This window comes from Curcuma longa, chromosome 10, assembly GCF_044706935.1.
Source record: "Curcuma longa cultivar G26 ecotype Majalengka, Jawa Barat chromosome 10, ITB_CL_G26_1.1, whole genome shotgun sequence".
Taxonomy (NCBI): Eukaryota; Viridiplantae; Streptophyta; class Magnoliopsida; order Zingiberales; family Zingiberaceae; genus Curcuma; species Curcuma longa.
Genome location: NC_133870.1, coordinates 11,341,084 through 11,357,196, shown reverse-complemented (window position 1 = coordinate 11,357,196; position 16,113 = coordinate 11,341,084). Strand labels below are relative to the sequence as shown.

The window sequence follows — 16,113 nt, the reverse complement described above, 5'->3', positions numbered from 1 at the left end:
TCTTCATTTTGAGTCAGTATTTTCTTTTAGCTACGATGTGTTGTAAATGTCTGAAACTCTACGACCTCTTCATGGTTCATAAGTTATGGGATGAACAACTGTTCTTCCTTTTTGCTTTCCAAGCAAACAAACAAAAAACTTCCTCTTTGTTAATTGTAATTATTCCAAACTAAAGTATTATCGGACACACAGTATTTTAGTTTGTGAAATAATTAATTAATGTCAAAGAAGCACAAGGGCAGCACAAGTAGCTTCATTCACAAAGATCATATCTGAGTAAGAAAATGAATCAGATGAACTCTAATGAAAATTGAACAGTAATCTCCATTAAACTTATTTAGAAGTGGAAATGTACTATCGATGGAGGCTCTTATATATGCTGTTGGTGATAGAGGCTCTTATGAGATTATTAAAACAATGCGACCATTTCTTTGCAGAACAAACCCAAGCTTTGCAACCAAGAGCACAAGAATTGAGTTGAGAACAAGACTCTCATTTACTTTTGATTAACAAATAGCCAGCTGATTCCCAAATCATGGACAGATTCGAACTGTTAACAATATGATTGTTGCAAATGTCTCTCTTTTAGATATCCTTTTTCTGCAACTTTGGAAGAGAAAGCAATTTGGTCATGCAGTTTGTTTGATTAGGATTTAAGCAACTGGCAGTGTTCATCCCTTCCTTCCGTGGAGGGAGAGGAATCAAGCAGAAACTGATGTTTCCAGCCCAACACTTCCTGAGTGTTTTATCACTTCAGATTTCTCATTCTCCTCCAACAGTTCTGGGAATGCTTCCTTGACGTTATGGATACTTTCCAGGGCATGGTCTGCACCTTTGACTCTATGTGAAGTGCCCACCTAAATCCATTCAAATCATCAATGTTCGATCGAATCCGTTTCAGAAAACTCTCAAGCGAAGAAGAAAAATATATACCAGCACGGTGTGTAAGCCAACGCGTTTTGCAGACTGGATATTGCGAATGCTGTCGTCGAAGAAGATCTGAAGGAGAATCTATTCAGTTAGAGAAAGTTTAAGAAGTGAAATCCACAGCGAAAAAAGAGCCTCACGGTTGTTTCAGGATTGATGTCAGCGATTCTGAGAGCATGCTCCATGGCTTCTACGGATGGCTTGCAAAGAATTGGTGTTTTTGGTAGTTCAACTCCAGAATTTGGGCGAGAGAAGTGACCAACAATGTCAAATATGTCATTAACAACGTTTTCTTGATCGTAATCTAAAGGCTGCAGATTGAGTGTCTCAAAGCATATGATTCCCTGGAAACAGTCCTCTAGACCAAGCCTTTGGAGCACTTTCGCAGCATGAATCTTATCAGCATTGGTAAATATCTGTTTTTGAATCAATTTTTTACGGGAAATTCAATTGAGTATGCTTCATGATTTATGTTAATATATAAAATAAATTGAGAGAAAACGAAGCTCTAACTTGAAACTTACGACTTTGCGGATTGGAAGGCTCTGCAAAAGGTGTCTGAGAACAGGGTCAGGCTTTAACTTCTCATAAGGTAGTCGGCCATGAACAAAACTGTTAAATAGAAAGCTAAAATCAGCTAAATTGTTTCCATTAATTACAATCGGAGAAAGCAAACAAACAAACTTATCAGAACTGAAACCTGTGATAATCGTCGTAGTTAAACTTGTAGCCAATAGCCTGGGAAAACGATACACATGAGAACAGAGGATTGATTCAAGTGAAAATCAATCTAAAACTGACAGATTAACTACCCTCAATCCTGCCATTGTTGTGCCATAGTTCTTGTAGAGCAGACAGCACAAGTCTGGAATCTTTCTCGGATCGATTCCGAGTCTTTCGATCATGTAATCTGAATCATGATCAGAGAAATGAGCGGTGAAATCAAACAGACATAAAATGATGGAAACTTACCTCCGATGTTTCTGAGGCACTCAGTTGAGATGCCAGAGCTCAGAGGGTAGAGTGTGTCGTCCAAATCTAGTTCAATGACATCAAATCAATATTCTGTTAAAAAGAGCTTCTAAATCCAGCTAAATCTGGAAGCGTACCGAAAAGAAGGCAGTCATATTTCATCTTGATCAGTTGCAATCTTAACAAGTTCCAGGAATCGATTTGAACAATTCCAATCGCTAAGTGAGAGAATGTGAATAAGATGCAGACAAAGTGCAGAAGAGATGAGTGGAGAGTGCAGAATACAGATACTGGAAATGGAGGAGGGAGAGGGGGGAAGGAGATAGGTGGGGTTGCTTCCGGTTAAATAGGCTAAATATTGCCTTTTTTTAGTCAAATTATTTCAGAAAAAAATTTTGATTTAAATTTAAGAATATTATTAAGAAGAACAAATACATGGTTCCTTGGCTATATGTCTAGATGTGGTTATATGATTGGGTGAGGTGTATGTGTTTCAGGGTTTTTTCCGTCTTTTGATCAGGATCTGGGCTGTGAATCCTCGCGTCTAGATTCGGACATAATCTAGTTTGGCTTGGAGTAGGAGACGAGGACGGTCCACGGGATTCCATGGTGGAGATCCGACGGCGTGGCGTGCCCGCTAAGGACCCGATGGAAATGACCGGTTAAGCTTGGCTGTCCACCCGGCCACATACATAGCTCTCACACAAGTTAACCCATAATGAAACGGATCAATCCATAAAAAATCTCATCATATAGTGGACGTGATGGGGCAAGCCAATCCACCAATTTGATTGGTTAAAAAATCTCTAATCTAATCCAATCGAAAATAGGTTGTGAATTAGACGGGTTAATCCATATGCCTCTCAAAAAATAAAAAAATATTAAAAATTTTAAATTTCAATTACCATTTAAACAGATCAAATTAAAAATTTTAAATTTGAATTGTATTCAAGGTCATTAATTCATTGAGTTTTTTACTTTAATATTAATTTTTTTTAAAAAAATAAATTTTTTTAACCCGTAAACCAACCCAAGCTTGTCACAGGCCAGAAGTTTTATTTTCTCATAATGTATTTTAATTTTTGGCCTAATTCTTCTTCTGATGATAGATTCAACCTCTGATCAAAAGGATAGACCTTGATTCTATTTCATTTTTTCAACAAGTTTAGTAATAAACATAATAACCCTATTGTTCTGATAACCCACGCTACAGGCCTAGATGAATCAATTCCATCTTAACCCATTTTAAAATGAGTTAATAAAATTTCAATTCAATCTATCTAAATTATTTAACTAGACGGATCAATCTGACAGATTTAATTCAAATTAACAACTCTAGTAAATAAACTAATAAATTTATGTAGAAAATGTAGAGCATTATATTTTTTTCTTTTCTAGAATCGCCTTCTTCTTTTTTATCGCTAAGCATTTCATATATCTATTACTAATGATAAATAGATAACATAAAGAATTGTAGATGGGGGAGTAGTTTGGATCGGAGGAGAAGCTGGTCACGTATCGCTATCTAATTAACGTTGAATTATTGCTAAATGGAGATGGACATGGAGAGAATGAGAGAGACAGGTTATGCTACATTTATGCCAATAATGAGAAGAATTTATATATAATTTTGTCTTGATTCTTAATTTTTCTCTGCTAAATATATATAATTTTCTCCCAGACATGATCGAGAGATTTAATTTCTATAGTCACTAATTCGGTGATATATCGCGTGTTGGTTAACTGACGATGCTAACAATCTGGCGAATCACGATTTGGTTAGGCAAGGAATGGCCAATCGTTTTGGTGCCCCATGAAGCATATCATGATCATGATCATGATCATGATCCATGCATGCATCCATCCATCACCAAATTCAATTAATCGGTTGCTTGTACAACACAAGCATTTTGAGGTAATTATCTGGCCTGGTGTCGTACGTGTACCAATTTGGGCCGGTCATTAGATTAATTAACTTTCCAAATGCCACCACTTCTTCTTGCTCAAGTTCTAGAGTCTAAGACTTTAATTAATGGGATTAGCAATCATTTGGGAGCTAGCAAAATAATTGAATACAGATGGCAGCTTAAAGTTCGACGATCCTGTATAAAGTAATTAAGTTAGGCTAAGTAGATCCAATAATGCAATAATTGGAGTTGCATGCTAGCTACATAATTAATTGACGGTGTATAAAGCACGCTAGAAGATTATAAGAACACGGAAAGAAGAAGTTAAATTCTCTTTTCATCCTTCTAATTCTATCTTTAAAACACTCATAACTCTTGTCACTTACATTAGCTAATTAACGATCGATCGATAATTAGCTAGAAAGAGCACAAGATATATATTGCTAGTTTAGGTACGTGGTTAATTAGTTGTCTTTTTCTTCCCAATAATATCTGGAAATTTAATTTGTAGAGATGTCACAAGGAAGACCAATAACCACAAACAATATATAAATTGAAAAATAAAAAAAAATCAAAGGCAAACAAAAATGATGCAATCAGTTGTCGCTGGAATATTAATGTTAATGCAACAAATATAAACCAATCACTCAGTCTGGAATAATAATTAGCAGTAAGACCTTCATTTGCTTTTTTGTCAGGGTGAGAAATTCTCTTTTAATTGCACAAAATGAAAGTTGCTTCATTGCTAGTAATGTCAAACTGCTGCTTTCTTTTCCCAAATCTCAGTGTTTCATCACCTGCTCCAGTCACAATAGTCTGCAAGAAATGTATATTTCCCAGTCAATCTAATCTAGTCTAGCAAGTATTGTAGAGTGCAATAGACTAATGACAACAAGCATTGATACTTTTACACTATAGAGAATAGGGACAAGTTTTTTAAGGGAACATATAGAACACGAAGCGTGTGGCCTGTTAGATTATCTACCTGTTTGTGATGTTTTTTTAGTCAAGTGAGCAATGCAGTAAAATGTATAAAGGTGCACTGTAAATCTGGAGAACAAAGGGGGAAAACATTCTAAACAACCAGGAAGAAGCAACAAAAGTAGTCTACTTCATTAGCTGTGAGAACAATTGAACAATACCAATGAAATAATTGAGATTGCTTTGCCCAAAACCTCAAAGATTAGCAGCAGACTCATGAAGCCATATGCACTTTGGTAAAAGTCTGGCGTATATATATATATATATATATATATATATATATAATATTAATCCACTGAACAAGAGAAGCAAATCATACACCCTAGTAAAAATTACTGCCTCCAAATGAAGGGGAGAGGGACAATCTGATCAAACATCAAACAATATATGTATTCTATTGAAATATTCAACAATTTTCATTATACCATATATATATATATTCAGGGAAAGTGTAGGAAAATATAATAGTGCAGAGGTTTTTTTATTGAAAAAGTTTGTTATATTCTAACGAATATTGTGTTATCAATCAATAAAAAGGATTAGAAGCTCATGTATTTGATACGTTTTTAGGGATAATATACAATTTCAATTTCCAACATATTCTATAACATTAGGCTATTAGGCTGCAAATGTTTGGGACCAACTATATACGTTTTGTTCCTTCATTAAACTCTATTAATATATGCAGTATAATAAATTATCAAAAATAAAAAATTATATTAACTCAAAACTTAACTAATACATGAGATTTTAACTCCTTTTTATAGATTGATAATACTACTTTTAAGCAAATTTATTATTTATAAAATAATTGATTTTTCTAATAAGAATCCTAAATAATTCTAAAGACGCTTAGATTTTTATGGAAACTAATAATAAATGAGAATAAAATTTATTTGAATATAAATGAGAATATACTAAAAAATCAAATCCAATGACATCGGGGGATTTATATAGCCAACCTCAACTAGTAAGATAAATACTTAGTTGTTATTGTAGACTTTTATGACAACTAGCTACACTAATATATTCTATAATTTATAAAATATTTTCAACCTGTATAAAGGGCAGCCCGGTGCACGAAGCTCCCGCCATGCGGGGTCCGGGGAAAGGATCCATTGTACGCAGCCTTACCTTGCCTTTAGCAAGAGACTGTTTCCAGGATTTGAACCCGTGACCTCTAGGTCACATGGCAGCAACCTTACCGTTGCACCAAGACTGTTTCCAGGATTTTCAACCTGTATATGGTTACAAATTGTGTTTATCATTCACAACTTTGACCCACTATTTTGAAACATTGAGCTACTTAACCCATTAGTAATTGGATCGATTGTCTTTGTACTTGTTAGAGTTGTCAAGAAAATTTTGCACTTTATCCTGTTCATATATTGATGTAGGAGGGAGATATTTTCAAACCGGCACAAGTGATCCTCCAAGTATGAGGATCCGATATACTCTCTAATCTGTAGTGGCCGGAAGCGGCTCGACAACTCTTTAGTTAGATTTCTTATGAAAACAGAGTATCTCGATGAGTCACAGTCTCCTTTTTCTCACTGATCGAAGTAGCTTTTCCTCTTCTAGAGTTTCTTTTGGGCAATCCCCATCCATTGATTCTCGAGGCTATTTTTTTTGCTGAAATGATACTCTCTTGGGTATGTCTGTGTGAGAAATATTTGGCATATATTGTTGTCTCAAAATGTCCTCCACAGTAGTAATTACAATTTGACTCAAGTTATTTGCAGTTAAAGTAGGGGTTTTTGAGTTGGGCAAGATATCTAGACCACTATTATCTGAGGCAGATTAAATTCTTGTGCTCCCTGGCTTCTTGGTACATCCTTATCTCCACATCTCAGCTCGGATTTCCTATAAACAGACGGTGCTAATTTGATTAGTCCGAAATCAAAAAAATGGGTTGACTCTAGTCTAATCATCTCTTGTTGGGTTGAACTATGGCAAGTCATCTCCTGGTAGATCAGCTACTGTTGAGTTAGCTTCAAACGGGTTAGTCTCCAAGCGAGTCAACTTCTGGCAGGTCGGCTTTGGCCGAGTCAGCTTCTAGCGGGTCAACTCTGATTGAGTTGGCTTCTGGCAAGTCAGTCTCCAAGCGACGACAACTAAAAAGACTCAAAAAGATGTTAGAAGAAAGACCAAGATGTACCTTGATTTGATTCCTCTAACGTTCAAGTCAGATCTACAGAAAAAGAGCTGGAGAAGAGAGTAACAAAGAAAAATAGTGAAGTTTATTATTATTATTATTTTTTGCATATCCTCTGCGTTGGCAATATTATATTTATATAGAGAGGGAGGTGCTGCACAGGGTCTTTAACGGACATATCATTTTAAACGGGGTGTATCCTTTAATTGGCGTCATTGTTATGTGCTCCTTAGTAACTGTTGTCTTTCTATTAACGGATGATTCTTCAATTTATAAAAATGCATGAACAATTGTAATAAATTAAATAAAACACTTACAATTGATGCCTTTGGATTGATGTTTGTGCTTGTCATCTAAAGGACAATTACAACGAATCATACCCAATGAAATCATAAGTCAAATTCCTCACGATTGATGTTCTTCTTCATTGATTTTTCTCATGCCCCTTCTCTTTACTTGGACACATTTTATAATGTGGAAATGAGTAGTTTTTCCAACTGCACCTTGTAGTTGCCAACCAACTGCAAGGTGTAGTTGCTTTCCAATAACATCTCTCACTCGTTCAAGTTAAATTACAAAGACCAAATAAGAACATTCAATTCATACTTAAGGAAAAATAGTTCGTGCGACAGCAAGCATATTGAGCGATTAATCTAAGAAAGTTATCACACCTTATATAGCTGCTCTTCAAGATAAATTAAAGACATCAATATCTTGTATTTACTTAGATTAAATCATTTACATCAATATGAATATCTCTAATCTCTCATAATAACTATTATGTCAGGGCATGTTTAAGATCTCTAATCATTAAAATTATTCACAATTTCATTTTTAGTACTAAATAAAAAATATAATTGATTAACAAGTGAATAAATATAAAAGATGTAAAATAATTTTAATATTCTTTTTTACTAAATTCATTCATTTAATTAGTCGCTTTTTTAATTATGCTCAATAAACTGAATCAACCATAGTTATTAGGATATATGCTAAAGTAGCAGATACTGATTAAAACTTCAAATAGACAATTAAAATATCATTAAAGATAAAATGAGACCGACTCAATTCAATTTAAAGTAAACATAGAATCAACACATTGAAAACACACCAGCAATAATCAATAGACACAGACAAAAATTTTGCTCAAAATTTTCAAACTCAACAAATTTTCCCCTTATTTAAATTTAATTTTCACAAAGAAAATTACCTAAACAGTTCAGAAAAAATTAATTTGAAAATAAAGAAAAATTAATCTGAATCGACCCATGACATTTACGTGCTTACACATGCGATGCATGTGCTGGTTGAACCTCGTCGACGACCATATCATCCCATGACACATCACGTCCATGTCATGCACACTCATCACATACGTGGATAGCACGTTTACTTACCAATATCAATCTGTCCGACGTGTTGATAGTGGCGCATGAACATGTTACACGTGCCATCAATATTGTCTCTTTTTCTTACACAACCACCATCATCCGACTCATTTTAATATTATGTTTGAATAAGTAACTTAAGTTTTGACCTGAACAGTAATAATTAATACTATCAAGAAAATCATGATGCATATGGAATATAATTTTTATTTCATTGCAAACTCAGAAAAAATTGCATCACTATTAATACGATAAGAAAAGGGAATTATACGTGGCAAAATAAATTAATAGTCAATCCTAAGTGAAAGTCAAAAGTCAAGATTCGGTGAAGGTTGAAGAGTCAATCTTGACCTCATTAGCTTAGTTCGACAAACTTTGGCTCCTTCTTCATCGACTCGACCACCTCAATTTCAAAGGACACAACCTCCTCGCGACTCCTTTATCCGCTTGACCACTCCGACGCCAGAGGGCACAACCTCCTCGATTTCTTTATTGACTTAGTCATCCTGACTCTAAAGGACATAATCTCCTTGACTCCTTTATCGACTCAGCTATCCCGATTCCAGAAGACACAATCTTATTAACTCCTTCATCGACTTAGTTATCTTGATTATGAAAGATACATACTTTAATATTCCTTCACAAGCTAGTCATCCTACAAGTGTCTATTGATGATTACTATGAATATTGCTGAGCATGACACCATAAAGAGCGTAGAAATAATCATAAGGGTGTCATACTTGGTTCCCTAAATACTCTATATACACATGACATGCAATGAGTGGAGGAGCAAGTAACAACTATTGGATCTGATTTTCCTGGATTCACTACAAAAATAATACCGATTGGCAATCAAATTTTCGATCGTTAAATCCGATTAACGATCGATTAGCGACCAATTTAAAAAATCACAAAAAAAATCATTGTGATTGGATTTAGCAATCGAATTCGAATTCGATCGCTAATTTTAACGATCGAATTTGGATTTGGTTGTTAATTTTAGCGACCGAATTGGATTTCCATCACTAAATTTAGCGACTGAATTTGAATTCGGCCGATATTTAACAACTGATTTTCACATTCCATCGTAAAATTTATAGACCGAATTAGAATTTCGTTGTTAAAATTAGCGATCGAATACAAATTCGGTCGTTAAAATTAGCGATCAAATTTAAATTCGCACCTGATGCTGTAAGGCCCGGAAAAAACTTCGCACCTTGTTACATCCAAGAATGACAATTAATAAGGGACTTGAAAAAAATATGTAATAAGGGGCTTGATTTATAAATTTCAATCCAAAAGTAAACCTTTACTGTTAACTGTTTCACATTATATATAATTTTTTTTACCTCATTTATTGCTTCGGCTACTCCCTCCTCCTGTATTTTTTAGAATAGCTTTAAAAATTTCTTCCACCATCACGTATCGATCTTTGTATGGTGGTAATAAATTAATATCTCTATTTAAACAAATAAAAAAGATAATTCTAATAAAAATAATTCATCTATTAATAAATTTATTTACCTGTTTTTTATAAGCAAAGCTTCATCTAAAGTCTTGTCTTTGATCCATCGACAAACTGCATTAAATCAAATAAAATATTTATTGAATATATATATATATATATATAAATTATTCTATTTGAGTTTGAGAAAATTAGAAATCATACTTAGCTCCAGTGAAGCAATTTGTGCAAGCGCTCCAGAGACATTGTAACAACAATCAGATATTATAGTAGGACTCCCAAACTTTGCTTCTATTTTGATTTGTAGTTGCATAGTTATTTTTTTTTTGTTATAATCTGTCCAGTTAGTATGGTTGGATCCATTGGATCCAACCACCTATTATGCCACGATACTTAATCAGAGTAAAAACCTGTTGAGTATAAAAACGCGCACTAGTCGGGATGGTGGGCTGCATGTTTGTCAGAATCGTTTGTGAAAATTGCTGATCGGAATCATCGATCGGAATCGCTGGCCAGATGCCAGTTAGAATCGTTGGCCAAATGCCAGTCGAAATAGCTGAAAGTCGTCATCCAAATCCAAAAAGAATCGTCAACATTATTTTTTCCTACAATCTGAGCATAATTAAAATGTTCAATGTAATTCAAATGTTCTAAATGCTTAAGGTACTTGCTGTGTAGAGATACATGAATAGGTATTGTGAACAATGAAAGAAAGTTATAGCTGAATTACAAGAAATCATTCAAATGTGAATTACCTTAAGCCTAAAGAATCAACGAATGCATACAAAAATAATATCGATTAGCGACCGAATTTTCGATCGTTAATCGGTCGCTAAATCCGATTAACGATCGATTAGTGACCGATTTAAAAAATCATAAAAAAATTTATCGTAATTGGATTTAGCGACCGAATTTGAATTCGGTCGCTAATTAACGACCGAATTTGAATTCGATCGCTAATTTTAACGATCGAATTTGGATTCGGTCACTAATTTTAGCGATCAAATTGGATTTTCATCGCTAAATTTAGCGATCGAATTTGAATTCGATTGCTATTTAACGACTGATTTTCACGTTCCGTCACTAAATTTATAGACCAAATCAGAATTTCGTTGTTAAAATTAGTGACCGAATACAAATTCGATCGCTAAAATTAGCGACCGAATCCAAATTTGCACATGATGCTGTAAGGCTTGGAAAAAACTTTGCACCTTGTTACATTCAGGAATGATATCTTGGAGAATCTTAATTCATTCTCTCTGATCTTTTCTCTCCTAGCCTGAAAATAACATATCCAGCATCATAGTATCATAGTGATTCAAAATAGTAACAAACAGAAGTTCTAGTACAGAAACAAGGACTATAAAGTACTTATATCTATAATCACAGCATGTGTGCCCCTAAGCAAACGTTGCCTGTCTAATCTAGTATGAGATATGTTGCACATGCAAAAAAAAAAAAAAAAAGTCCACAAGAAGAGATTGTGATTAGGAACAAAAAAGATTTATGATTTTTCTGACCAGAATCATGCTTTTTCTAGTTGTGACTATCTGTTGCTTGACCCCTTCTTGCTCTAACATGGATATAATCTTGCTTTGGTGGCTCCAGCGGCTGCAAATTTTGACCATCTAACTTGCTATCAATTCCAGTTCTTGCTCTGGTCTCAAGTTTTGCCTATATTTTCATTAAGATTGAACAGTCTTGATGAATTTTACCTCAAAACCATTCTACATAACATTTATAGTTAATTAATCAACAAAAATTATGAACAAGATAATATATCTGTTGAGACAGATTGTCTATCAACTATCTATCATGGAATACTTTTAATCATACAATAAAGATAAACTGCAATTAAAACACCAAATAATTTCAATATGTAAAGCAAGGCTTATGCAATACTTGCATTTTTCATGCAAAGTAAATCTAGATCTTGTAAACTCAGAGGAAGTTGAGAATGCAATTTAAAAGAAACGAACAGGCAGGCGTAAGAACAAATTAAGGAATTCTTATTTCTCTCACCATGAATTTACACTGACAGACGAATAAAAATATTCAAAAATTAAGACTTGGAAGTTAGCTCCGCAAACTATTTCAGCAGAATCGCTAGAATGACATTGTTCTGAAACAAATAGAAGATATGGCATCACAGAAACAAAAAATGTCCAGATCGGGGCCCTTCAACATTGGCTTCGCTGTGTTCCCGACTCCTACAACCCCGCACCCTATCATGATCAGATCGGGCCCCAAGCCGGCCGCGCCACCAGACCCGGCGACCGGTGTGTCGGCCACGGGGCCGCGCCCGCCCTAAACAATACACACACAACAAAATCGAAGTAACAACTTACCTGAGACGTCGGAGAAGGAGATCCTGCCGGGAAAATTATGCCGGAGGAGGAGATTGGAGAGATCAGAGAAATCATAACAGTAGAGTAGAAGAGAACAGAGTTCGGCAAGAAGTAGGGTTCGGGAGAAAAGAAATCGCGTGGGTGTTTAAGGAATTAATTAGTGGCCGAACACTGGTTCGGTCGCTATTTTAGCGACTGAACCCGATTTTGATCGCTAATTTAGCGACTGAACTCGATTTCGATCGCTAATTTTTAATGACCGAATCGAAATTCAATCGCTAAGGGTCGCTAAATTTCTGCCCGTGCCGTCCAATTCTAAAATTAGTGACCGAAATCGAATTCGGTCGCTAATTTTTAACGATCGAATCGAAATTCGATCGCTAAGGGCCGCTAAATTTCTGCCCGTGCCGTCCAATTCTAAAATTAACGAACGAAATCGAGTTCGATCACTAAATTAAAGATCGAAATCGAGTTTGGTCGCTAATTTTTAATGATCGAATTGAAATTTGCTCGCTAAGGGCCGCTAAATTTCTACCTGTGCCGTCCAATTCTAAAATTAGCGACCCAATTAAATAGTGATCGATGTTTCAATTCAGTCACAAATTAGCGACCGATTAAATTTCGATCGCTAAAATAGCGATCGAATTATTTTCAGTCGCTAATTTAGCGATCGATATTAATTCGATCGCTAAATAGCGATCGAAGTGAAAAATCAGCCACTATTTTAGCGATCGAAATTTAATCGGTCGTTAAATCTATTACTATTTGTGGGTTTTTTTTAGTGATTGTAGATGTGAAAATGCTTTTTTAGGTGATTATATAAACTCTAGAGAAAGCATGTAACGAGAGAGATGATTATGTTTGCATTCTTCTTCTTCCTCTATTATGCTACTGTTTTTACTTTCTAAACTAGTTTATTCAAATAAAAACAACATTAGCCAACTGCTCTTCCATCTTGATCAAATTTAAATTTGATCATGCATGAATAGTGAACTCATGCAATCTCATTTAAAGAACATAATGCTATGCATTTCTTGATTAAGCGTCCAGATTATTTTATTTTACAATGAACATAGAATTCGAAGCAAAAAAACTTCATACAATATTCTGATACCATTGTTGTAAAAATGCACAAATTTTCGATATTAACTCGACTAATTAAATTATATTATATCCATCTTACCCATTTTACAATCTTAGAGTTCAACAAATTTAATAAAAATAAAGAAAATCAAACCAAATTCATATAATCGCTCTTAATTAAAATATAGTCGAGATTAATTAACAAGCTTTAATTCGGCACTACTTCAGATTGCTTATAATTTACAAGAAAATTAAAAATAAAAGGAAAACTTTATCAGCAACCAAGGATATATAGTTGCACATTATTATAAAAATAAAACTCAAGAAAGTACATACTCGTTAAGTATGTCAATATCCAAAAATCATTTTCCAATTATGTAATTGCAATCTCACAAAAAGGATAAAATCTACACAAACAAATAGCCAAAAAGGGTAAATATATAGGTCCCATTAAGCTTATCATCCGGAGAGATAAAAAAGAAGCATGCATCCATTTTATGTAAAAGATAAAATTTGTCACTTCAACGATCCTACATCGACTCCATTTTGATCCTTTAGTGCTATGGAAGAGCTCATCTCAGTGTTAATTCTCGATCAGGTTTTCAAAAAAAAAAAAAATGATAATCCCAGTAGTCACATCTCTGGGGGTGGTCGGCCCGGTCCCACAGAAGTTTCCCACCGACCACCAGAATAAATCGGGAAGCGCATACGGTGGTCAATCCAGATGCCCAGCATCATTTGATTGCGTTCCCCATTTGGAGAAAAATTTCTGCAAATACGCCGTAGTTGGGGATCGAACCGCGGTTCCCTGAGTTACAACCCGGATGTCCTACCGTTGCACCATTGCCCCGGGGACTAAAACTGTAGTAGGTAAACTTTTTATAGTGACCGATCCCACCGCCGAAACGGCCCCATATCAGAAAATCCCCTAAGGAATTTTTTGGAGGCACGGTACCACTAGGTTGATAAGAGCATACTGCCTCAACAGCACCTTAGCCGAACTAAGACTTGAATCGCACAGTACCTCAGTCAACAAATATATGTTGCTAAGAGGATTCGAACTCGAAACCTCAAGCAACAAGTGTCTCCATGCTTACCACTTGGGATAAGACACTTCAACTCGATTGGGTTTTCAAACTTTTACTTAATAAATGGCACGGTTAATTAAATTATACTCAATATCAATTTGTAGCTTCGATCCTTTTCTTGTTCAGCTAAAAACCATCAGACATTGTCATAGTGGAATATAGTCGAAAAGGAACAACAACCAAAATTAATATAATTAGAGAACGAGTGAATTAAAAAGATGATAAACTACACTACAATTCTTCCAACCTTCAACTTAAAACCAAAAATAATAATAATAATTCTGCTTGGATGACGTGAGCAACATAAAACAAGACGCACTGCCCCCTCCTCAAATAAGCTCTCCCCAGACAGTTAATTGAACAACAAAACATATAACTATGTAATAGTCTGTGCTTGATTATAATTAATATATTGCAATGGATAGATTGATTCTTCTACAAAGAACATATATAATAATGAGAAACCTTTGGAGAGAAAAAAAGATAATTCAGATTAATATAACAAGGGAAACGTACCTAAGCAGTAGGTCGATCATATCCAAACTCGTAAATTAATAACACCATTAGAATGTACATTAATCTAACTAATAATTCTCTGTCTTCCTCATCTCCCTGTGTATATATATAGCGTAGCAATGTGCAGTACAAACTCGAAAGTCAAAAGTGTACTACACAAGCGATGCATATAGCTGGAGAAGTAGAGATAGAGTTAGTTGACAAGACGATGGATGCCGCAAGACAACTTCCCTATTTCCTCCTCCTCTTGTCTCTGCTCTCTCTCCGAGTCTATGGACACGGGGGCGACGGCGACAGCGGGCAAGATCAACCCGTCAACCTGCACGCCAAAGGCCTGATCGACGTCAAGATATGGTGCCTCGTGATCCTCCTCGTCGGTACCTTCGCCGGCGGCGTGTCGCCCTACTTCTTCCGGTGGAACGAGAGCTTCCTTCTGATGGGGACCCAGTTCGCCGGTGGCGTCTTCTTGGGCACGTCGCTGATGCACTTCTTGGCCGACTCCAGCAGCACCTTCGAGGACCGCACAGACAAGACCTACCCTTTCGCCTTCATGCTCGCGTCGGCCGGTTACTTGCTCACGATGCTCGGCGATTGCATTATCATAATGGTGACCGACAGAGCGAAGAAGAAGGATCAGTCCAAGGTGGACGATGGCATACCGGAGGAAGGGAAGTCAGAGGCTGGCGGTGATGGCCATGGTCATGTCGCCGTCGTTGATCCGGCATTTTCCAGAACGACGTCGCTTGGGGACACAATTTTGCTCATACTTGCACTATGTTTCCACTCTATTTTTGAGGGGATAGCAATCGGAGTCTCAGGTATGTTTTAGATCACAAGTTAAGAATAATTCTCTAATATTTCATGCAATTAAAACTTGTTCTAATTAATCAGACACGAAGGCCGATGCTTGGAGGAATCTATGGACCATATGCCTGCACAAGATATTTGCGGCAATCGCCATGGGGATTGCACTGCTGAGGATGCTCCCGAAGCGGCCGTTCTTGACGACGGCGTCCTACTCCATGGCCTTCGCCATCTCGAGCCCGATCGGCGTCGGCATTGGAATTGCGATCGACGCGACGACGCAAGGAGCGGTGGCCGACTGGACGTACGCCATCTCCATGGGCATCGCTTGTGGGGTGTTCATCTACGTGGCAATCAACCATCTTATAGCCAAGGGATTCAAGCCCTACGAGTCGAGCTACTTGGACACGCCGTTAATCAAGTTCTTGGCGGTGGTGGCTGGGGTGGGAGTCATAGCAGTGGTCATGATCTGGGATTAA

General features: G+C 36.1%; 2 protein-coding genes across 2 annotated transcripts; one reads left to right on the top strand and one right to left on the bottom strand.

Annotated features, from left to right (window-relative positions):
- Positions 1-472: 472 nt before the first annotated feature.
- LOC141835852 (uncharacterized protein C24B11.05-like) lies at positions 473-2,184 on the bottom strand. The gene is made up of 8 exons (XM_074723238.1): positions 2,037-2,184; positions 1,900-1,965; positions 1,740-1,837; positions 1,628-1,665; positions 1,452-1,539; positions 1,068-1,343; positions 934-999; positions 473-857 (listed from the first exon to the last, which is right to left on the bottom strand). The coding sequence occupies exons 1-8, from the start codon at positions 2,059-2,061 to the stop codon at positions 702-704; spliced, it is 813 nt and encodes a 270-aa protein (XP_074579339.1). The 5' UTR covers positions 2,062-2,184; the 3' UTR covers positions 473-701.
- A 12,809-nt stretch (positions 2,185-14,993) lies between these two features.
- LOC141835634 (zinc transporter 1-like) lies at positions 14,994-16,113 on the top strand. Its single transcript, XM_074723010.1, has 2 exons — positions 14,994-15,648; positions 15,722-16,113. Exons 1-2 carry the CDS (start codon positions 14,994-14,996, stop codon positions 16,111-16,113), a joined length of 1,047 nt encoding a protein of 348 aa, XP_074579111.1.